Source organism: Solea solea, chromosome 1 (assembly GCF_958295425.1).
Source record: "Solea solea chromosome 1, fSolSol10.1, whole genome shotgun sequence".
NCBI classification, from domain to species: Eukaryota; Metazoa; Chordata; class Actinopteri; order Pleuronectiformes; family Soleidae; genus Solea; species Solea solea.
In genome coordinates this window covers 45,542,884-45,567,342 of record NC_081134.1, presented here as the reverse complement: position 1 = coordinate 45,567,342, position 24,459 = coordinate 45,542,884, and the positions used below count along the sequence as shown (strand labels likewise).

General features: G+C 39.5%; 1 protein-coding gene across 4 annotated transcripts; it reads right to left on the bottom strand.

Annotated features, from left to right (window-relative positions):
- Positions 1-1,343: 1,343 nt before the first annotated feature.
- ranbp3b (RAN binding protein 3b) lies at positions 1,344-16,094 on the bottom strand. Of its 4 annotated transcripts, none has more exons than XM_058636220.1 (17): positions 15,967-16,094; positions 14,073-14,128; positions 13,362-13,398; positions 13,204-13,281; positions 13,026-13,097; positions 11,737-11,802; positions 11,493-11,585; positions 11,184-11,293; positions 10,761-10,877; positions 10,536-10,627; positions 10,361-10,436; positions 10,183-10,279; positions 9,301-9,425; positions 9,081-9,201; positions 8,542-8,684; positions 3,286-3,475; positions 1,344-2,594 (listed from the first exon to the last, which is right to left on the bottom strand). In XM_058636220.1, the coding sequence occupies exons 1-17, from the start codon at positions 15,986-15,988 to the stop codon at positions 2,551-2,553; spliced, it is 1,539 nt and encodes a 512-aa protein (XP_058492203.1). In that variant the 5' UTR covers positions 15,989-16,094; the 3' UTR covers positions 1,344-2,550. The 4 variants fall into 4 exon arrangements, with proteins under 4 accessions (XP_058492203.1, XP_058492221.1, XP_058492213.1 ...); XM_058636238.1 differs by lacking the exon at positions 15,967-16,094 and adding an exon at positions 15,677-15,892; XM_058636230.1 differs by lacking the exon at positions 11,493-11,585.
- Positions 16,095-24,459: the final 8,365 nt, after the last annotated feature.

The window sequence follows — 24,459 nt, the reverse complement described above, 5'->3', positions numbered from 1 at the left end:
GAGGCTGCAGAGGGAAGCGTAGTTTGCACGCTCAACTTCCAGTGGGCCAGTGTTTGTTTATTATGTTGCTGAGGTCCTTGCGTAACAACTTTCCAAGGAGAGAATGTCTCTAATCTTCATAAATCAACAGAGACTACAAGAGAAGAGGGATGAGTAAGTTTTTTTTTTTTACTTTTCTCCACGGGCGACTTCACCCCACGGAGACAGAAACATTTTAATTTGAAAAACATTAGGGAAACACTGCAACCAAAAGACATCATCTTCCAGAGTCTCAGTGATATCAATAATGATATTTTACACATGTAAATGTGCCATTTGAGGAGAAATATTAAAATACCGCTCCTGTCACAATCATTTCAATATTATCTTTAGTTTTTTACACTTTAACTCAATAAAACACATCTACCTACTGCAAATGCAGTACTACTGTAGTACTTTTAAATATTTTTTTTACCCCCATCAAGTTGACTATAGAGGATGTCCTTGGATTATTAAACCCTACATTTCAAGAAGCAACAGTTTAAGTACATGGTTATTATTTTAATACATAAAAAAAACCTCCCATTTTGTGTGAATAGAGAACATTCACACAATGGTGTCTATCTGACTCATTTGGTACAAGGAGGATGAAATTATTTAATTTTGATGGTCAAAACCTCAGAATCAGCTTTGCTTCTATGCTCTGAAGGGATTCTGCACGTTTGTCACAACTGTGTCCAGAAATGTGCAGAAATGTGAACATTTTAGACGTCGGTGGTCAAAGATGAAGTTCAATCTCACAGTGCAAAAAGAACATTTCTCAGAAACGCTGCAGGGGGACTCGTGTTAACGATGACAGTCAGTAAAATAGTTGGCAGACGATTACAACTACAAGGCCGTAATTCAGGTTTTCACATGCATTTACAAGAGACGCTATAGAGAGACATTTTTTCCTCCCGAGTCACCACAGAGAGATAGATAAGGGATTTGTGTAGCTACAGCAGTTCTGTTGTTATTTCGGATGTAGAGCGGGGTTGCACCGTTGCCATAGATATGTGCATTAAATATCAATAGCCCCGTGGACAGTGTATATAAGCAAAGGTTTGTTTATGCTTCCTGCTCAGTGCAGAACACAACACATGTCAAACGTGTGGGGGTCAGATCTGACACAAACATCACCGATGAATCACTCACTCCATGTTCAAGGTTGACATCTGGTATTTCTGTGTGGACTTTTCAAGCTCGAGTGTAACTCAACACAGCCACATGAGACTGTCTGTGTTAACATAGGCCACTAATTGGTTTGTGTAAGTCAGGAACTTAAAGACATATAATCAAACTACATGACAAATTAAAATCACAGATGTCAGTCCAAAATGGTTTATTTTGTAAAGGGGGGGGGGGGGGGGTTGGGGGGGCAGCTGGAGGAGATGAGAAAACATGGCGCGCTACTAAATGATGATATATTCAAATGTACATGACATTCAAAAAGGGTATTACAGTTTCACTCAATGTTTCCACACATGAAGTCAAGTCTTCATTCCAACAGAATTTCCAAGTGTATCTTCATTCAACGTTATTGTATATTTTCAAAATAATAAAAAAAATGTATCAACACAATTAACTCTTGGGACGCTGAAAAGAAAACAGAAAAAAAAAAAAACAGTTACATGCAGAATGTAGACTGATGAGTTAATTTGATTGAAAACAAAATATATATAAAAACAAAAGCCCTGATGGTGAACGACTAACTCCTTTTTATTAATTTAAAGAAAATAAAATTGAGGTGATTCCTTCTGCCCTTTTGTCTTCCTTGTTCACACACATTAGCAGAAACGGCATGGTTCCAGGCTTTTAATCACTATAATATAGGTCAATAGGAAATATAAGAAAATGCTATTAATGACAACTTGAGAGGTCATGGCTGGTGATTACAAACAGCCCACTTGTTGATGCCTGATGAAAATGACAGCCCAAAATAAATTACATTTTCCAAAACCTAACGCACAGACTGGTTGAAATGTTGGAATGAGGGAGAGGGTTGGAAGGGGAGGAGACTTGATTTAGGAACAACTGACTGATGACTAGTCAAATACGCTGTATGAAGCTCCTCTGGATGTGTGGTGTCCAGATTTACGGCTGTAGAGTGAGTAAAAAGGTCCCAAAGTACAAACTGCAGTCTTAACATGTGCCATACTTTAAAATGTAGAGGAAAACACCCTTATGCTCATCAATATGATGAACAGAAAAGTCCCAAACCAAAGCTTTGAAGTCTTCATCTTTGCTATGGGGAAGAGGGGAAAAAATACTCAAAAAACAAAAATAAAAACACAAAACAGGAGAGGGAGGGAGAAAAAAAGAACGACTCCAGATATTACGCTGAATGCAGAGAAGATGAACTGCACAAGTTGGGTGAGACACTCCGGCACAGGGGGTTATTTCCTGGAGCTAGACTTCTAATATCCAAAAGTACTGGTCTGGAGGACCCATGTTGGTCAAGGGGTGTCCATGGAGATGCCCACAGCAAAAAGCCTTAACTGCAGCATTTTAGCAGGCTGTCCATTTGTGACGCTATGTGCTTCCTGCTGCCTGGCTCTCTCCTCCCTCTGAGTTACCTGCCGGAACAAAGTGACAGCGTGTTGACTCACAGTTTTTTGTAGCTTCAGAACGAGCCATTTACTGTATATGCACCTTAGGCAAGGGTCTTGCTTTAAAGAGGCAGCCATCTTTCGACAGAAGCCTGAGTCAGACCACATGTTTGGCATTTTTAAGCAGAAGCTTTTTATGCAAAGAGAAACAACAACATTCTTTCTCGTATGCAAAGCCACTGTATTTCCCTGATGTGCATGGGAAAGGTGTAACTAATGAGACTCCACTCGACTGGACTCGACTCGGTTTGGTATCAGACACGTCAGTTTTCATGACTTCACAGTAATGTCTACATGCAAACAAACACACCAGTGACGGACAAAGCAGTTGTTCTCGGTATAATTGAATCATTAGAATGAGTTAATTAAAAAGATCTGTTCTCTGAATTGTTCAGCACTTCCTGATCGCTGACGGATTTTCTAAAGTTTCCTGATATTTTATGGACGAAACAATTAATCGACAGATTAATCCATTATGAAAATAATCGTTAGTTGCAGCTCTAGTGCACTTATCAGCATTCATTAATTCTGTAAGAAAAATACCCAGTTCCGAGAGAGTGATCACCTAGGGCAGCACTAATGTAACAACCAATCAATCATAACATTTGTGCGATTTAAAAATAAAACCACTTTGAACAAAGAGATAAAAATCACTGACTTGTAGCAGGAGTTGAGGCAGAAGCAGAAGCGTTGCCTTCCTCGTCGCTGTCGTCTTCGTTGGACTGTGGTATCTTGGCCTCAGGGATGGTTGTTGGTGGTGTCTCAGGCTCCTGCTCCACTCTGCTCTTCAGGGCCAAGATGCGGTGATGTAGCGCTGCAGCCAACTGACCGACGTCCTTAGAGCTACCCTGAGAAAAAGAGACGGGTACAGAAGAGTCAGGCACACTGGGGAAGCAGAGACATCTACAATGACACTCAGTAAAAGTGCACACCTGACCAAAAGAGAGATGTACACATAAGTCTAGTTCATTAAAGTGAGTTATATTGTAACAGGGGTACGCTTCCTGGCCTAGTGGACAGAACGTATGGTAACTAGGGGCAACGGTGGTGCGCGAGGGAGTGGAGAGCGTCAGTGAACTGAAGAGTAGGAGTCTTCCACGGTCGTTTGTTGTTTATCGTTCCTCCGTCAAACTCATTAAATCAGCGGACAGTTCCAGTGGCGTACGTTAGCAACGGTGAGCTATCGCTGCTAAGTTAAACTGTGTGTCACTGTCGCTGAGTTAAGACAGACACCAACTCCACCTGACCGAAGCTGTGGCTATAGAGTAATACCAACAAAGTTCCGACGATAGCCTTAATGTGGACGTGGACGTTCATTCAAAGTAAATATCTCTTCGTGAAACCACATCGACTTAGCGAGAAGCTCCAACTTGCAGTTTCCCTGGCAACAGACAGATTCACTCTACCTGCAGACTGACGTTCTCCGCCCTGCCATCCACGGACATCTCGGTGACCCATCTCTCCGGTTTATCCAGGTACTGGGTTCCAGTTTTAATGCATTGCCATCTTGACACATGCACACATAAATAAGGAGCTCCTTCCGGACTGTAGATTGAAATTGCGCAGTATCGAACTTCTACGGAACAATAACGTCATCATACATGTTCGGAACTTTGACCTTTGAACCCACTCACATCTCTCCTGGAAAGAAACCAATTACTGTAAAACAGAATGTGATTGTATGGTTGTATTGCTATTGTTTATAGTAAGCGTGAGTGAGAGAGTGATTGGGCATTAGGCCACCAATATTATACTGCTGTAATAGTTATCTAAGCAAATATTTAGAGTAGGTTAACTGGATTGTTGTTATCTATTTATTATATTTAATATTAGTCAATAGCTCATTTAAAACTGAATTGTTTTTATATACTTATTATATTGAATAATATTACTGGGCACAATAATAAATGTTTTCTGCATTTTGTCTCGACGACCTCAGATACTGGCTTTTGTGAGTGTCTTCATTGATTAGGTTACACAGGTAACATACAGGGAAGTGGGATTTCAGTTACACTCACATTCACATTCACATCATTTTAGTAGCAGATTAACGCTCCTGCTACATTATGTTGAGATTATTTTTTTCAGGAAAATGAAGAAACTTTAAAAAAAAAAAAAAAGCCCCATTTTGCAATGTCCAGTGAATAAAAGTTCTGGCATTTGCTTCTTTTACTGGATCGGCACCAACATGTAATATCTTCTGTTCTGTACTGGCCCATCCACCAAGTATGCAAAGGGTTCTCAAGTTCTTTTTGTAATCCTTCAACAAACAATAAAATGGACAGAACAGTGAAAAGACAAACTCCATAATCATGTCTGTGCTTCTGGAAAGGTATTAAAGTATTCTTGTAAGACATTTTGAATCTCATTAACAGACTTGTACCAACAACAGGAGCTACAAGTCAGGTCAATTGAATTTATATCGTACCAGGAATTATCACAAAGCATTTTTCACACAGTGCAAGTCTAGACTGTAATCTGTGTCGTTTCCCAAGAACCATGAGTAAGCACTTGGTGACGGTGGCAAGGACAAGCTTCCTTTTAACAAATAGAAACCTGGAGAAAACCTTGGCTTTGCTGGGTGAATGAAGTGAGATAGTATTAGTAGTATTTCTGTTTAAAACATGACTAAACTGTTGTTGAGAACAATTTTTCACTGGAGGAAATTCACATCATACATTTATGCAAGCAACCGGGTTGCACATTGTTCACTGACAACAGCCCCGACAATGACATCGCATCCTGTCCCGCAACAATGAATGTGCCCCCCCTTATATTGGTGGTCATATTGTCACATTAATAGGATATACTTTCATTGTGATTTTTCAAAAGTAACTTATCAAACTTATGGTCTTGTAAACAAAGCAAATAAACAAATAAAGCCATAAGTAACATTAATAGTCTGCTTCTGTCTTTACGCTACTCAACAATAACTACAGTCTTAATATGAGATGCTTGATGCCAAGTTGCTGATATCAATGAAGACATCAGGTCTGTTTTGGCTGACAACCCATAGACTTTGACCAACATTGGACCCGAGTTTATCCTCGAGTATCCTCGGGCTGAATGTGTCGGATGTCATTTTCCTGATGTATTTGCACTTTTCCATCCACACTAACAAACAACTATTCCCACATAACAGAAATGTTCTGTAACTTGGAATGCAGATCTGAGCTGAGGTATTAACTGTTGTTGAGAAACTTTGTGTGAATCACCACATGAAATCATCCACATGGCAGGCGAGAACTCCACTTACTGCAGCCCTGATAACAGAAAACAGCTGGGTCAAAATGTGACATTTCGCCTCCTGTTGCCAGCACTATCTCCTTCACTCTGCTGTACCAGTATAGCATGAGGCATCTGCCAGACCATACACACACACACACTTTTTGAGCTCCTGTAATATCCCATCCTTCCAAGTCTCAGAAGGTGTTGTGATGTCAATGTCACTTAAAGTTACATTCCTTGCAGAAAAGCAGATGTTATGTCCATAGACATAAAAATCCTTTTCACAACTGGTCTGTCACTTCTAACTACTCAAACCCTCAAGCCACAAGCCATGCTTTTGGTACAGACCCAGTGACTGTTTCTTTTAGGGTGCACACCCATCTCGTTGAGATGTACTTCTGTCCCTCATTTCTGACCTCAAATACAGTTCTTTGTCTCCTCATGTTTTTGCGAAGTCGAATGAAACATCTTTTGTAATCAACACATCCTCAGATGGATCGGTGGAGTACATCTAACATCTGCAACGCCTGTATCTACCAGCAGATCCTCAGCTGTGCACAACACACCTTTATCCTCATCTCTCTGTCCTGCTTTTAGGGTGATTTTCTGTTGTGCACTTTTAGTCTCTGTATCGTCATCTCTCTCTCGTTCTGTTTTTGTTTACAATGTGGGACAAAGGGCTATGTGAGTTAAACATAACATTTGTTATATTGTTAGTAGATGTGTGTTATGAGGGTTACTATTATTTGTTATGTTCATGTCTGTCTTTAGTCTGTTGGCCATTAGATTTTTACCTTTCACACTAAGTGCATCCAACCTCAGCACGTTGATGCACATTTTGCACTTAAGGCTAATTTCTTGTAGATGGTTATCTTTGATCCAGGGATGGTTGTTCATCTGTCCTCATACATTTTGAAAATGGCATCTTTTGTTGGGTTTTTATGACACAATACTTATGACCTTTTTGCATCTTGCACCTGGCAAATACTCCATGTTACAAAAAACTAACACGAAAACTATGCATTTACAAAAGATAAAAACTACTAAAAAAAACTAGCAAACCCGCTCTAAAAACGAACTAATTTTAAAACAAAAAGTCAAAAACGAATGAAAAATCCAACACTATTATAGCCTTTGTGTGTGCGCTCACAGAATTGTGCACTTCTTGTTAGGTATTTAGGTTTATGACGGTTTTTGAAACGGCACGACATTATTTCCCTTTCTTTCCCCTCGGTTCATTCCATCTCCGTTTCTGTTATTATATCTGTAATGTGTACGTCTTCTTTGTTTTCGGCGTACCGTTACAGCACAACTTACAGTTCTAGTTTATGCACTACAGCGTTTCGGGGGGGGGTCAATGTGGATGGATATACTTCCTGAACAATGCCATGGGGAATTTTTGGAAAACGGCAAAGAAAAAGATTGTTTACATTTCATGCCGTTTCTGTCTGGACGTGGCCTAAAAGTCCTCTGCTGCCTGGGCTGTATGCAGCTGTTTTCAATTCCTTGCGGAAGTTTTCAGCCACATCTATCACCTCATTATTGTTGAACTCTCATTAAATCTCAAACACCTGGTTCAAACGCATGTAGATTTACAGCCAGTCTCATTGTACTGAGACGTTAGTGGTCCTTCAACTGCAGCCTTCTGTGTCGTTTCTGACAAATATTACATTCACAATTTTTTTTGTAGGCTGCTGTAGCAGTCTTAATCTTGAGTAGCCAAGCTCCTGAAGTAGAGCTGTTGGAAAGAATTTCAGGAGTCAAATATAATTGGAATATTAAAATAAATCAATGATAATCGAATGCTGTAATTACTATTCGAGTGTGTATTTTTTTTTTTTTTTAATACCCGTGTTGTTAAAATGCAGCGACGGAAGCCCGGTCCTTTTTCCTCTGCCTCTTTCCGTGAGTAAAACAAAATGCTTTGCTCGCAAACAATAAAGTTTTCTGAATCACAACAACGGGTGCAAAGATTTCATTCAAGAACTTGAGCCAAGATACAGTGTTCTTAGCCGCACGACCATGAGTGACAGAGTTGCCACGGAGGCCTACGTGACAGTCACTGCACATTTCATAGACGAATGGGAGCTGAAAGAGATAATTCTCAAAACGACCGAAGCGCCGCCGAAAACGCTTCCAGATGCGTCGGTGACAAACTCGGGAGAGTAGAACGTGAGTTTGCCAGTGTCCCTGCATGGCCGAGTGGACAGAACGTAAACAACCACATATTAAGTTAAAATGTATTGAAATTTTAATTAACAATTCTAATATAATTTGATTATTAAAAATAATAAGGAATGGAATTTGAATAGGATCATAGAGGAAAATTGACAGCCGTATCCTGAAGTGGCCTGTGTTTGTGAAGCTTCGACAGTGTGTTCTGTTTCATCAACAAGCTCTTGCCTTCGGAGCAGTCAATATTTTGTCTTCAGATTGAGTTTTAGCATATTCGTTCTCCTTTGTGTCACCAGCAGCTTCTAACAATTGTTCATTCCACTGAACTTTCTTATTTTTCATGGCTGTACATTTTGAACTCGAATGAGATTTTTTGGGTTTGAGTTTAACCAAAAAGATGATTATAGAAAGAAGAATAAACAACTTAATGCAACTGAACAAGCAACATGGCAAATCATTTCTGTTAAAAAAAAAAAAAGCACAGCCATACCTTTGAATTTTAAATACATACCGATATTAGGAAGACCTTGACTCCCTGGTCCTCTGTGTCCATGGCAGTGATTCGTACACTCTTCTCACTGGCCTTGTCCACCTGCATCTGGGGCCAAAGTTTAGTGTTGAGGATCAACCGGAGGCTGCCCTGGGTCCTCATCACTGAAACATTTCACCACAAATACAAACAGCAACAATGAACTACAGACCCAAGCCCTTGACCATCTTCTCAACCTAAAATTGATCTTAAATTGTCTAAAAATGTTGTAAAACATGAATTATATGTCATTAGTAGTAGCTTTTTTCAAACTTGATCTGTAAACATTTCACATTACACCAAACACGGAGAGTTGAATGCAGTGTCTGGACTACTTAAGTACTCCCCCTTGTGTTCAATGTCAGGTATTGAATTTATGACACCAAAGATCAGTCCATTTAGTACAAGATCAATTTTACAAAACTAAAAACAACCATTCCAAAAATACATGCACCACACAATGAAAACAAGACAGCAAGCTCATTTCCCACCCAAAAACAAGTTTCCACAGATATGTTTACCTAGACGTGACTGTAGCGAGCCGTCGTCTGTTGATGCCATGTCGTTCAGCCTCAGCAAACCTCGACCTCTTTCTATCCACGACTGAGCATTTTTTTCAAAAACATATAACTTGCACTGCATCTGAAGGAAAAGTGTGAACAAGCAAGTTAGAGTTTTTAAGAGTGTCCATCACATTCATTTAGTGCATCTTAAATCAAGAGAGCCTACAATGTAATATACCTGTAAAACATTGCTTTCCGATTCCTCTCCGGTTTTGACATCAACTTTCTCTAAGATGCACTTCTTGGCTGTGGCTTTGGTGTATGCTGCTGCAGACTCTTCCAAAGACTCTGACACACTGTTCACTGGGGAGATAAAAAAAAGACAACAGTGAGAAAAGGTCTCAAAGATTTGTATACAAAATGTTAAGGCTGCCATTTCACCATTGATTATTTTTTTTCCTTGTGACCCAAAAAGATCACTCTCCACAAAAACAGCCTGGATAGAGCTGTAGGGTGATTGAGGGACTTGGAGAATAATTCTTATTTAAACCAGTGTTGTAAAGGCTGCTGCTGACCATTTGCAGAACAGAAACACTTGTTTGTAACCACATTATCAAAGCCTGAGTATAGAGCACTCGCAAAATGCTTATCTTTTCATCGTCACTGGTTTAAAATGACTGCCACAGTCAAAAATTAACACACAAAATATCCGACTACAACCACTTGAGCTGGCATAATGACATTGGTTTTAATGCAAGTGTTAATTGCTGGTTAAATATGACTCGGAATGAAAAAAATAAATAAAATCACTAGGATTATAGCATCAAATGTTCTATACAGTATCTATCAAACACAACCATCCAGTAACCATTTGCATCTCAGATTGAGTATTCAACTTCTCCTTAGACAGAGCTAACCTGGTGCCAATTCCAAACTCAATTTGATGCCGATGTCTAAACTGAACAAAACACTAAATATCTAGTAATTAATGGAAGACACTGTTCAGTGGTGTCTTCAGGCTTATATTTGTCACTTAAATTAAGCAAAGTTTCTATTAATAGTCAACCCATACACTTGACACCAGACATTATTTGAGTAATCGGTGGAGCTGAGTTCTTACCCTTCTCTGGGGTGGGTTCCTGTGATGAAGGCTCTGAAACAGGTGTAGCCGGAGCCTCTTTATTTTCCTCATTTGAAGCCTCGCCCTTAGGTGGGCTCTGAAAACACAAAAGATCCCATTAGGACTTGAACAAAGCTCAATCAATAGGACCATCCATGTAACATGCTGTACAACTCACCAGGACTCTTTCAGACATGTTCTGCCCAAAAACAAACTTTGCCCCACTGTCTGTACTATTTGCGGCATTTTTTGAACTGAAATGGGAGAGGAAAAAATTTAAGAGTTGATGCAAGTTAATCACAAATGAAGACGACTTTCTAAAAATACTCAAAAGGAGGACACACTTTCAGTACCTTGGGGTAGAATTGTACTGTAAGAAATAATTAGTGGCCTCTGATTGGGAGTCACTGTCCTTTGACTTGTCTTCTGTACTGTTCTCATCCAACTAAAACAAAAAAATTCATTCAGTGTTAACTTCTGACAATTTCAAAATTGACAAAATCCTGACTAACATTGCATTTGCAGATTTTACATCATCAGACACAAATAAACATGGAAAACAAATTCAAACAACATACCTTTGCTCTGTCTTTAATATTTTGACCGAACACAAAAGATATTGCTACATCCGCTTCCTTCTCTCTCCCACTATCATCTTTGTTGCCACTTGCTTCATCTTCCTTATTTTCATGTTTCTGCAAATAGAGGAGAAAAAGAAACACACACTGAATCCATTTTTTCTGCCAGCTGTGTCTTTCCAAGTGTCAGTTTTACAATTACTGTGCAACCCTGTGCAAAATGAAACCTACAGTGATTCATTTGATGTTCAACATTTACTAAAATTGCTATGAATACTTGTGAAAACACACTTCCTCATTACAGTGAAGAATGGAGATAAGACTTTCCCTGTCATATAAAGGAAGGCATAAAAATAATTTACATGTTTCCTGCTTTTGCTGCAAAATCAAGTCAGTCTTAAAAGAGATGTAGCCAAGCCTCACCAGTGACTTGACGAGGGTGGCCGAGTGCTCTGTGTTGTTCAGGAAGAGTGACGTGGCCATGAGTGGCCCATCTGATGACTTTTTCACACCATTGGTTCCACAACTGGAATCTTTAGAGCACAGACAAATAGAAGAGCATTATATTGACTATCCCAAAGGAAATTTACCCTGCAAGACACATCTAGAAATCACACTATTCAGGTTATCAGTATTCCGATTTAATGAATTTAATAAAATTAAAAAAAGCTTTAATTATAATTAATAATGTTTTATCAGCTAATGAGGGCAGGTGGCTCCAATCAAACTCACTAGACTCTAAATGTGATTTAGAGGGTGGTGCCTGGAGAACTGCAGGGCGGAGGACACTGCGTTGCTGCTCCTTGGGTTTCTGACTTGGGACACCTGCAAAAGACGAGTCCTGTCTCATACTTTTTAAATGCATTAAGATGTTTTGGGTCTACACGTTCAAGTCTAGATGTACGATTTACATGTTTTGAGAGGGTTCCTGTTAATGAGTGCAGGTCTGGGGTAACTGCTAACAACAAACACCAACCTGAACTTGGTGCCTGACCATGTATGAGAGTTGGTGGCTTTAAACGGAATCCCACAGGCTTCTCCTCTGGAGAGATTGAACACACGAGAAGACAGACATTAAAAAAAAAGATCCAATAGTCACACAGCAACTTAAAAGGGTAAATTCCTCCTTTCTTTGCAACTTTTAAACCACACTACCAGTTACCAAAGCAACCCTTGTAGAGCCACAAGAGTTGTGTGGTGGTCCAGCTCTGGTGCCATACCATGAACGGCTCCAAGGGCCTCTGATCTATTTCTATCACCATATCTCAGTCTCAGGGGCTTTGTTGGTCTGGCAGTAGTATCCTGGCCCGAATGTTGCTGAAGAATAAAATCTAAACCACTTTTTAAAACTAAATACACTAATACATACAACTACATAGCAATCCTAGGTAGGAAATGGCATAAAAGGCTGCAGTAATTGTCTTCTTTGTAAAGAGGTTTTACCCTGTCTGTTCAAATTACCATCCAGTCTTAGTCCTTAATGATGTTGACATACACCCCCACATTTCTAAAATGAGCTGGTGAAATATTTAGGCAGAGACAAAAATAAGTTGGTCTCAATCTACCAATCAAATCTAAAGCACAAATAAAATGCTGTATGTGACTGATTCAGTGTGTGTTGACCTGAAGATGAGATTCAAACATATTCTGTATCAACATTCAAAGTTGAACTGATCATGACTAGCTGACCCAATGTTGTATAACATTGTAAAACATTCTCAACAAAATGCCAAGCATTCACTCTCACATAGGGACTGTCAAAAGATTGCCCCATAAAATTTCATACTAACTCATCTGGAAAAAGCAAATACACTTGAGGGCCCAAACTGCCCTATAATCACTAATAAGCAATTCCAATGACAAGCATTGCAACAAATCTACAGTCAACTACCAGCACACAACACAGAAATGAAAACCGACCAATTTGTGGTGGCCTTCTTACAATAGTGGCATCATAAATGTGGCCGAAATTTTCAGAGCTTGTTTCCCAGCTGAATCGCATTTCAATGTGAACCACATTGTCAGAGATCATACAAGGTCATAGTGTTTCCAAGTCTTATGTGATTTACTAGAAATTAATGAATTCAGTTGCATTTCTCATTTTAGTATGACTGGGTACATGGTCTATTTGTAACTCACTGATGACAAGTCATCTGTGATTGACGTATTAAAAAAAACATCTTCAAAAATGATTTCTGGCATGTAATCCCTAGACACACAGCCTTTAGTTTGTGAAAGAAGCTAAAAATGGTCTAGAGGTCTCACCTGGCTCAGAGTCAGAGTTCCCAGTTGGAGACTGGCAGAAACTTGAGGGCATGAATACATTGTTCTTGGGAACTGCAAAGTGGCAGACAAGCATCGCACTCAGCATACAAATCATTGTGTACACCACAAGTAATCAAGACTAAACAAATGCTTCACTTAGTCAACCACACGCCCTTACCAGAATGTGGGGGTGGGAATGACGAGGTCCTTTCCCTTTTCACTGGGGGGCAATAGCTTGCCTCATCTTTATCTGAATCTAAAAGTGATAATAAAATATTAGCACCATTTATTTTTTATACAGTGGTGCAAAACATTAAAAAAAGACATTCGATTTACCTTCTCCATCCTCTGCACTTGAGCCCTCCGCAGATCGCTGTAAGAAAACAAAAGTATTTTAGTTTGTCTTGCCCCCCAAAAAAGAAGGTGCTCATCATTGAAATGAATACAAAGAGAAAATAAACACAGATTTGCATCAGTAGCACAGATTATAAAACAAGTAAAATGTAGTATTATTTAAGTTACACACACTGAATTGGAAGATTCTATAAATTCTATCTTAGCCATAGGTATAGTGTTTTTGTTGAAATGTGTTGTTTTGTAAAGGCAATGAGTCAAGTATGTAACGCAGTTTTGATGGTTGTAGTTTGTGGGGCTGTTGAATTTAACATCCAGGTATTTCTATTATGTGATCAATGAAAAACACACACCCCTCTCTGTACAAAGCAAAGAAGAAATCAAAACTACATCAGCCAAAATATATTTTACAGTTTAATAAACATGTCTTCTTTGTTGTTGGCATCTGTAATGTTGCATCACTGACGTCTTTTTGTCTTTCATTTGCACAACTTCCTCCAAGAAGAACCACTCTTGTGTTTTGACTATTCATTGCAGCCTGTTAAAGCTCAGCTAATAGAGAATTTTACCTACTGTTCATCAGTGTACTTCAGGAATACAGTGCATACTGAATGCAAGTGTTTTACAAAATCACATCTCTTTGTTTTCACCCTTGATTAATAACCACTTGAATAAAATCATAATCAAACTTACCTTCTGTGCTTTATCTTTTTGGAAAACAAAGACAGGAGGCGCTATGGCAGGCTTGTCTGTTAAGAGAAGATGAAGGCAAGTCATCCAAGCACCAAATTAGGTGAAAGGCTATTATATTACTATATAATAAGACAAGGGGGTGCTTATTATATGACCTTGAGGTACCCCTTACAAGCAGTGACAGAATATATATAAGAGTATAATGTGACGTGTGTGAATCAATACTAATTAGCATTCCATCACATAATTACCACTAAACTATACATAGCTGCACCACAGCTCACAGGTAGAGAAATATAATGCCATACAATTCTGTATTACACAGAGTGTATAATGGTAACACTTTTCACCAAGTTGGCCTGGAAAATTACATTTCTCTGATGCTGGCTAACATCTTATTTCACTGCAGTGAGACAATAGGCTACTGTGCAATCTTAAAACAAAATGGCAAATGAAAAGAAATGAATGCAACTGGACTTGTATCAAGAATCAGCTACCTCTTCCACTGATTCTTACTCCTCTCTATTTAGATAACACCTTTGTAATCAATAAGAGGATTTCATTCCATTCACCCACAAATAATATGTTGCTGCTAGACACTGTTGTCATAGTTAAGGAGGACAGGAGTCACCAGGGCAGATATAATCTGAATTCACAGCAGGTCATTTCATTAATCTACCTCCACACTGTAACCTGTCTTAGATGTATAATCCTATAACGTAAGCGGACAAAGGTTTCCCTCTGTCTGCCTTTGGCCTATTACACTGAGCAGGTCTAGCATCTTTGTCATCGTGAGCCTTGACACACTTTAAATCCACGTTTTAACAACCATAAACATGACAACAGCACACATCCAGGTATGTTAATGCAACCAACACTCCGGCGTCTCTTTCAAAATATGTCATGGCTATCACGGATTGTTTGTGATTCACGAATAAAAGCATACAAATCCTGCATGACCCATTTAACTAAAGCTTCGTATCACTCTCCATCTTGCAGCAAGCCATCTTAGAATAACGAATACGAGAAATCCACCATGCAACACTGATATTTCCCCTCAGAAATTCAAATAGCCCGAGATGCTCCCGGCTTCTGTTATCCTGCTAGCTTTTACACTAGCTGACCCACTCCAGCAAATACCCAGCGCCGCCGGTTGCTCGCAGAGGCAGGCAGACCTATTAGCTTGCTCTGCATGGCTATAGTTAGCCTGCTAATGCGCTCTATCCCGCGTGAGTCATCTTACCCCACAAACAAGGACGCCAATATTCTTGTCGAATTACCCCCCAGCAAACGGGTGGACAAAGTAACATTGCAAACGCGGATGCAATACAAGACAGATCTACAGAAAGCCGCAATAATGAAAACATTGCATCTTTTTTGACGTTTCTCTTTCTACGCGCCTAAATAAACGCCAGTCAAGCCTGTAACTAAGCACCGACTACACTGAAACAAGGGGTGTCGTACTTTCAACAATAACCCATTAAATGGGGCAAACAAACATATACTGCATGTTAAATTTAGATTTATCAATAGCACAGTGGTCTACGGCCCATCGAGATTTGATTAAAAAAAAGCCAGGGAAGGCAAACATTATACCACACTACCTGTAAATAGCCGGGTGTTAGCGTTCAGGGGTAAAGCCAGCTAGCGGCAGGCAGCTTCGAGGGCGTTCCGATGCGTTCCAGGTATTACACACATCCCGGTCGTTAACACTGTTAGCCTGCGTGCTAACGCTGTAGCATCGCAAACGCCGCAAAGCATACAAATCGCCGGAACTCGCCGCTAACGCGCAGCCACGTAGCCCCACTTGGGTTATTAAATATCCAGACAACACATCGCTCAGTTTATAATCCACAGAAGCTGTATTGTTTTTCTCATACAGCCACTTACTCACCTTCGTTTGCCAAGTCCGCCATTTTACTTCGACGCTCACACACCCACAACCCACCGCGCAGATAACACTAGTGGAGACACAATTTTTTTTTCTAGTGGCAGAAAGCTCACTGCAACTGTTTAGTGAACCCCCAAAGCGACCCCGGCCTCCACTTTGCCTAAACTTGTGCCACAAAAACGTTATTTGTCCGTATCTATAACAATTAGTGTGTTTTTAAAACAGAAATGTTTCTATTAGCTTCAAGTTTGCCTTAACTGCAGTGAACCAACAGGCCCTTCTAGAAATGTGATAGTCCTAATGTGATTCGATATCACATCATTTTAAAAAAGCGCTACAATCTAGTTGCAATTAGCTCAACACTGGGTACCACAGACCGAAGGGTTACTACTGACCATTGCACTAAATAGTTTAACAAAACAAACTTCTTATACAAGTCTTTTTCTGATCTTTAATGCACAAATCTTCCTAATCTTAGTTCATGGAGTTGTCATCATCATTATCAGCCATTAAGGTCCAGTGTCTAACATTTAGGAGGGTTTATTGGCAGAAAGTTATCTGATATAATTACTATTAAAATAAAAGTTGTTTGGTTTTTTTATCCTTAGAATTAGCCCCCTGTATGCACTTGAGGAAAGGGTCTTAGTTTATGAAGGCTACCCTCTTGCCCTCTTGCTCTGCCATGTAGCAGGGTGTTTGTTGATTGATAGGAGTGGCAGCATCTTGGAATCTGGGTCAGTGGGTAATCCGATTTGTGAGGTTGCTCTGAGTTTACTAGTTGGAAATTCGACTTGAGTGGCATTCCAGCTGAACGAACGCCCCTTCAACTCACAAAGTGGACTTCTGACTACAACTGGAACGCCCAGTTAATGTCAACAGCAATATATGGACAGCATCTGTTTGTTACAATGTGCAGTCTAAACACTAGATGTCACTAATTTGCACACTTGGACTTTTGGGTAATCTCCCGTGTGTCTCTGTCGGTGTATGTTACATTCAGTAAATACCATTCATGCTCTTGCTTTTCCTTGCCTGCCTTTGATCTGTTTATGAAGGTTAATGAAAAAACAATTACGGATAATGATATTTCACCAATTACATGCACTGAAAAGGCAGAAAAGCGTCTTTCAAAAAAATTTGCATTCAAACAAATCCACTAGATAGGACGGAATTTGATGATGGCCTTTTGTTACAGTGAGCACCGACATCAGTGCTCTTGAGGTGGCACAGTCACAAAACACACTGTGTGTAAGAGGACACATTTTGCCACATAGTGAGCTACAAATTGTGTTCTTCTGGCCAGGGCCCAAGCCAAATTTGGGCCTTCAAGCCAAATTTGGGGCCCTTTACCAACACCAATAATAAAGCAGTAAATGACATGATGCATGTGGGGTAATTCTGCACAGGTGTCGCTTGCATCATTACAAACTTGCATCCTCACAATATCAGGTATGTTCTTACACTTATAATGGCTTTAATGTTAAATGGTAACAACCTGACAAGAATAGTCATGCTGATTTGACTTCATATTAAAAATGTCACAAAGAGGTGTACTGAATATGGTGTTAGTCTGCTACAAAGTAACAAAATGAAACAGTGCTTTTATTGTAACCGTGACAATGACAAACTACACTACAACGAAAGTCAAATAACTTACAAATAACTTATAAAACAGCACTGTGTTAATTCACAACTAAGTGCAAATGCACAACATACAGTATTTAATAAAATAAACAAAGACTGAATTAATGGAACTGTAACAAGATAACGAAAATGGTTCCAGAAATGTTAAGATATTTTGTCTGAAAACTATGGATAATGTGCTAAAGGTTGTCACGAGGGCCCTAAACTGGTGCTTAATAGTTAGCTGGGTCGGCTCTGCTTGTGGAGAAAGATGTAGGAGCTGAAGGAGAAAAAGAGTAAAAAGATCATCAGCACAACCTTGCTTACCTTTGATCTGCCCTTTCAGTCCATTTCCTATGGGGGGGAAAAAGAAAAAAACTTACCATTTCAAACATCCTAAAAAAAAATCTTCATAGTCCCGACAAGCCCAACATTTTGATATTTGAATGATTTAAATTAGTTGAGAATATAGGAGGAGATATCCACCTAGATGTATCACTGTCAGCATTGTTTTTAAAGAACAGGTTAGTTTTAAAACGCAGAAAATTGAACTGCTTTCACTCGGTGGTCCAGATCTTGATGTTCATGAGCAGAAGACGAAGATGCTACACACTCACTGATTACATGACTGCACTGAGGACCAGCATTTGCTGTCTCATCATGTGTTGCTGTGCACACAGACGCTCGCCTCCGCTGCCTCAGGAGTTTTGTAGTCTTGGACATCTTTGGCATGGTTGCTGTTAAACTCTGGTAACATATCCATAACAGCACTTTTCCTCTTTAGTTCCTGGCAAGGTATTCATAATAATAATAATAATAATAGCTTTGTTTGTTTTTTTCTTCCATCCTTTGCACATGTCCTTTTTATTTTTGCTTTGATCTGCACTACATCGCTGCCATTGTTCAATGTGAGTGGGGCTACTTTTGATCTGTGTGGGATCTGGATTGCCTGCCTTTGATTGTGGAGAGCAGCCGGAAGTTATTTTTGGAAGATTAATTACGGGGAAAATGCAGAACATTTCAAACATAAACATTACAATGGCACTCTTTTTGGTGCTCTTAACTTTACTTTAGAGGTTTGGTTGCTTTCTTTCTTTCTTTCTTAATTTATTGGTTCTGACATGGAGCAACTGTAACTAAACAGTTATCCTCTGGGATAATGAAAGTATTCTGATTGTGATTCTGATGATATGTAAAGTTAAAAAGAAATCAATATAGTCACTTGAGTCGTTATAAGAAAGAGTCATCTGGCGGTGAATTTATCCTTTTTGACAACATGTATTTACACACCGTTAGTGTTCTTTACGACGCCACTTTAAGCTGCAGCCTCTCGCTGCAGAGATGTCACTGTACAGGTGGTGGTACTGTGAAATAGTAAGTAAAAAAAAGAAGTATATTTCACATTTCATGAATTAAGATTGTGAATGTTTTTTTGTTTTCTTTACCTTCTCCATATGTGACCTCTCCCGCCTTTCGCCCTGTGTCAGCTGGGATTTGACACCAGTGCCCCCCGCGCGACCCTCATGTGGAGGATAAAGCTGTAGAGGAGTGAGTGAGAGTGAATGAGTGAATTCAGATTGTTCCCTTCCTGTAATCGCAGTGTTTAGATTTATACACATGGTGGCAGAGTTCTGCCTCACAGTCACATTCAAACATATGCGAGGACTCATGTTTGAATGTTTGACACTAGAGGCCTCTCTTTACCACAGTCAAAAAAGATCATGGCAGTGATACAAACAGACATGATTAATGAAAGGAATGGGGGGTGAGATTGGTAGGGGGTGTTTGAGAAACACTATAATTATCTTCAATTATTGGTCTCAGTTGAAGAGGTCTGCTCATTTACAGTCAGCGTTTCCTCTGAGACGCTTTGTCTGTGTCCAGAAACATGTTGAACGCATTTAAAAATGTCTAAAATGTTTTCAAAAAAATGTGTCTCATGGATTGGTCCCCTGCTTTAAACGGTCTGTATTTATATAACCCTTATTGTAGTCTTGATGACCACTAAAGCTGCTTTTACGCCACAGTTTTGCCATTCACATATCCAAATATTTTCGGGAAGTATGTAAGTAAAAATAAGCCTTTCATTTGGAGAAATGATTATCTTGTCAAGCAAGTTTTGCACTAGCAAAATAATCAGGTTTTAATAAAAATAATACAGTTTACTAATTGCCAGTAACAAACTAAAACAGTGGTTCGCATGAAATACAAACGTGTGAAATACACTATCATAGATTGGTGTGTATGCAAATATTATAAATCTTATGTATAAATGTTTTAAATTCAGCTTAATCAACTAAAGAAAGATGTGAGGTAAAACATTTTTACGTGACAGAATGACTTTGTTTGGGATTGTTTCAGTGAATCTGTGTACAGTGTACATCGTTTCTATCACACATCATGTTGACTAGCAGAGTCGGGAATCAAACCCTTGACCTTCCACTTGGAGAACAACTTTCTCTGCCACTCATACTGTGCTACTGCAAAGGCAGTGCAGGTCAATGCACTTGCCACCAGAGGGCAAACTAGCATTCAAAGCTGGAGTAAACCTCCTCCATACAGAGACATTAATCACTCCTGTGTGTTATTTTTGTTCAGTCACTTCAGTGCAAACAAAGAACACTTGAAAAACAAAGATGCACTGTTTTTTTTCCCTGTACTTTTTCCATCAACCTTGACAATATTATGTGAAAACATGCTCACATTTCTTAATTTCACATGTTTTGTAAAACCTTTCCCATCCACTTGTACTATAATGTTTAGATAACCGACGACATTCAGTGAACAAATGCACATGTAAACATAAACATGGTGTTGGTTCACTAACAGTTAAGCGAGCACGGAACACAGACCAGAGCATGTTTCTATTGCTCAACATTGTACTTTTTGCATTGAGAATGAGTAATACCTCAAATGTGTCTTTAGGCTAAGCGCAAACAAGCCTCTGCAGGTGCTGTTTGCCATTGAAGGACCTCATCTGTCAGAGGAGCTTGGCTTGTACTCTGAGCCTTAACAGTTTAGTTTCATTTCTGTTACCATTACTTTATTTAAGGTTCAAAGTCCAATGTCTATGAGCAGGTTCCTGTTTTTTCACTGCCGGCCAAATGACTGAATCCTTATAGCTAATGCTGCGACATTGTTGTGTTGTGTTGTGTTGTTTTGTGTTGTGTTGTCAGACACCCAGCGTTGCATATTTTCCAAACAGGATCTGTGACGTTGTTAAATGATCTAATTTTACACCCAGGGAGCCTCTCTGTCCTCCTGATGAGTGTGATATCGGAGAATGACTTCAAACACACTCTTTTACATCAAATATTTATTTTTTTCTTCAGATGACTGTAACAAAATCCTGGAAACGAAACGTAGGGGAATTTGACTGGAAGAAGTACAGAGTCATGACACAAGCATTCTTTCATTATTTGTGGAGTGTGATGTGTTTGGTTTTGATATTCGTCTGAGCAGTGTCATCTACAGAACATCTTCAGTGTAGTGCTGAGTACAGCTGAGTGATGAAAATATCAGAGTTAAATGTAAACACCAGCCTGGAAAGAAGCACGTAATTTAGCCACATTATGACCCAGAATTGTAAAACCTTGCACATGCACATTATTATAGTCTCATTGCTAATGATACATTGCTAAACTGTCAACTTACCTGTGATACTATGATACAAAAGGATTGAAGCATGGTAAACCTGGATGAAAGTAGAAAAATCCCCAAATGACACAGTGCCAGCATTTAACAATGACGTCTCGATATCAAACTAGTCTGAGACTGTAAAAGGAGCAAAGGTCAGATGTGACACACCTCTATCAGCCAACTTTCCATCCACTAGTCTACTTGCCCATGTGTCCTTGGACAACCCCACGTTGCTCCTGACGACTGTACCTGCGGCGTGTGAATGAGTATGAAAGTTGTATGAAAGTGTGGGTGAATGAGTGAATGGGTGAATGAATAGTGTAAAGCAGCTTTGAGTGGTCAAACCTTTTAGCATTCACCTGCAGCATAAAAACATTATGCATTCATACTGAACATAAATGAATATTCATTTCTAAGATTACTAACAGGAAAGAATACACACAAATACACTAAAGGACCAAAAACCTAAAGGACACATTGTACATGATACAAATCATTTTGAACAGCGCTTCTTAAGTGTAGTGTGACCCCGTGCTGCATAATGGGTGTCCAATTATATAAGAGTCCAAGTCTTAGACAAAAAAAAGTTTCCATTTGACCCCAAGGTCAAACTCTCTGATCTTAACATTCTGTAAAAAAGAGAAAACGTCCACCTTTAGAAGAAACAGTATCGCACCTCTCTGTGCAGCCTGCCGGCAATTATGAGAAGTTGCGTTAATACATAATTTCTTTGTTTTGAAGTTGATTTTTCATCTTGAAGAGTAATAGCAGTTTTTTTACTTATGTCCACAACAAAGTTAAAAAATGTACTTATCTCCAGACTAATCTTGCACATTTATGCTTCGAGGAGGAGAAGAGGAACAGGAGGAAAACTGCATTTCTGTTTGTGCCATTATCACACTTCAGACCCATGGATTTCTCTGAATGCTTCAATATATGTTAAAAAGTAACAAGAGAAATCATCCAGAGAACATAAACCTTTCCACGGTGTCAGTATGGATCATGATCCAGATTTCAACCAAACTGCACAGTAATTTAGAACCATACAATGCACTCACTCATTCATTGTCAACTGCTTAATCCTCCACATGAGGGTCACAGGGCGGGAGCCAATCCCAGCTGACATTGGGGTAAAGTCAGTGTACATCCTGGACATGTTGCCAGTCCAACACACAGAGACATTCATTCTCACATTCACACCTATGGTCAATGAGATGAATGTCTGTCTCTCTATGTTTTGGGAATGTGGGAAGAAACCGTATCTGAGTATCCGGAGAAAAACGTGCAAATACCACACAGAATGGCCCTCGGTCAAACTGGGATTTGAACTGGCGACCTCTGAAACAATACAGACATTATTTTGTCATAACTCCCTGATGTTAACAATAGTTTTAAAAACATTCTTGACAAAGGTCTTTTCATTTTAACCTCCATGCAGTTGTTTTTTATAAATGAAAACAAATAAAAGCTTTACTTTGACGTTTGCTCACAGGTTACGTGCAGTTTACAAAGTGATGGTTGTAAGAGAAGCAGATGTGCGATCAGTAGCTTATCATTCAGTCATGTATGGCAGCTGGGCCCTCATCTCTACTGTAAGTTTATTCACGGTGCTAAAAATCAAGACTTGTTTCCCTGTCACTGAGAAATGGCTTCTCAAAAAAAAATAAAAAATGACAGCAAAGACAAAAGGGATAAAACAAGACGTTATATTGTCTGAATGGAATGCTGAAGGCAACACTCTGCATCTTTGCACGCCCTCAGTCCAAGTGCCCGTGGCAGTGGACCATCATCTCCTCACACACACTCAGTGCCATTAATCCATCAAGATTTTTCAAATAACACAATAGCAGCCAGGAAAAGAGATAACAGCGCCAACTCTGTGAATTTCCTCCCCCTCGTGCAGTTTGCCAAAAAAATATTTAGTTCTCTTTCATGTTGCACCATAATTGGACCTACAAGGCACAGAATGACTGAGTCAGTTCCTTAATAAAACATTGTAAAGTAAATATGAATGAATGAAAACCTGGGTGGTAAGAAACAGGAAATTTATAGATCCCTTCCATGCCTCATGATCGTGATGCACACCTGTGGTGGCTCTGGAGTAAACAAGTGAAGTGAGCATGAGCATCCTGCAGGCAAAGAGAGAGAAAAAGACTTGTTCATGAAATGCCTCTCTGGGCTTCACCCGTGCTATCAGATGACCACTCACACACTCAGGGCTCATTAATATGTGTCACATAGCATTCAACAAAAGCCCAGGGAACAGAGCACAGCAGTTTATTTAAGTATTAAAAGTAAAAGCTTTGGCACTGACAAGTTTCTCAACTGTCAGACGCCAGGGTGACAGACGGGAGGCTGTTTTTCATGTGAATCCTGTGCGAGACATGTCTCGTATGTCAGGCTCTGATGAGAGTTCAGACAAGCATACGAGAGGTCGGCAAGAAGCCTCTCGTTCCCAATACCACCACAGTAGCTCATGGCAACTCAAGCCAGTGGTTTTACAATGACATGAACCTCATTAGGGCTGCAACTAATGACTGTTTTCATCATCAATTAATCTGTCATTTGTTTTATCGATTTATCAATTAGTTGTTTGGTCCATTAAATGTCAGTAAATGTTAAAAAATGACCTCAAAGTGACAAAGAAACGTCAGTATTAATAAACATGCCATTTACCGCCATCAAACTATGCAGCGTTTATTAAGTTTGCTGGTAACTTGCTGGTTTCCTGTCGGCTTTGTGAAATCCTGATAGAACAGCCTTTTTATGGTCTGATAAAACTGCGGGGACTTCCACCCACATTCAGAGATAAATAAGCAACCGCTGACTTTCCAACTTTATATTTCCTGTATGGTCTCCGCCATTTCTTTTTTTTATTATCTGTAAATATGATTGAATTGCTAGGACATTTTTTGATGTGTAACTTTTGTCGCCAAAACACTGCTATGGTTGCTAACCCCGCCCCCAAACGTATCCACACGTCAGATGAAGCTGCAGAGCTTTCAGAGAGGTCGACTCTATGTCCATACTGTTCTCTTTCAACAATCAACAATCCTTTCAGTATCTTCCAATTTACTCAATTAACAGGGGGACCTCCTGATTCTGAGGACTCTGATCTTGCAAGCCTGGTTTTCCGCTAACAGACAGTAGGGGGAGTGGAGACAGCCCCCGATCTCCCTGCAACAAGACATTTAACCTAGACCTAGACATTGTTAGAAATACCAGTCGCTAACA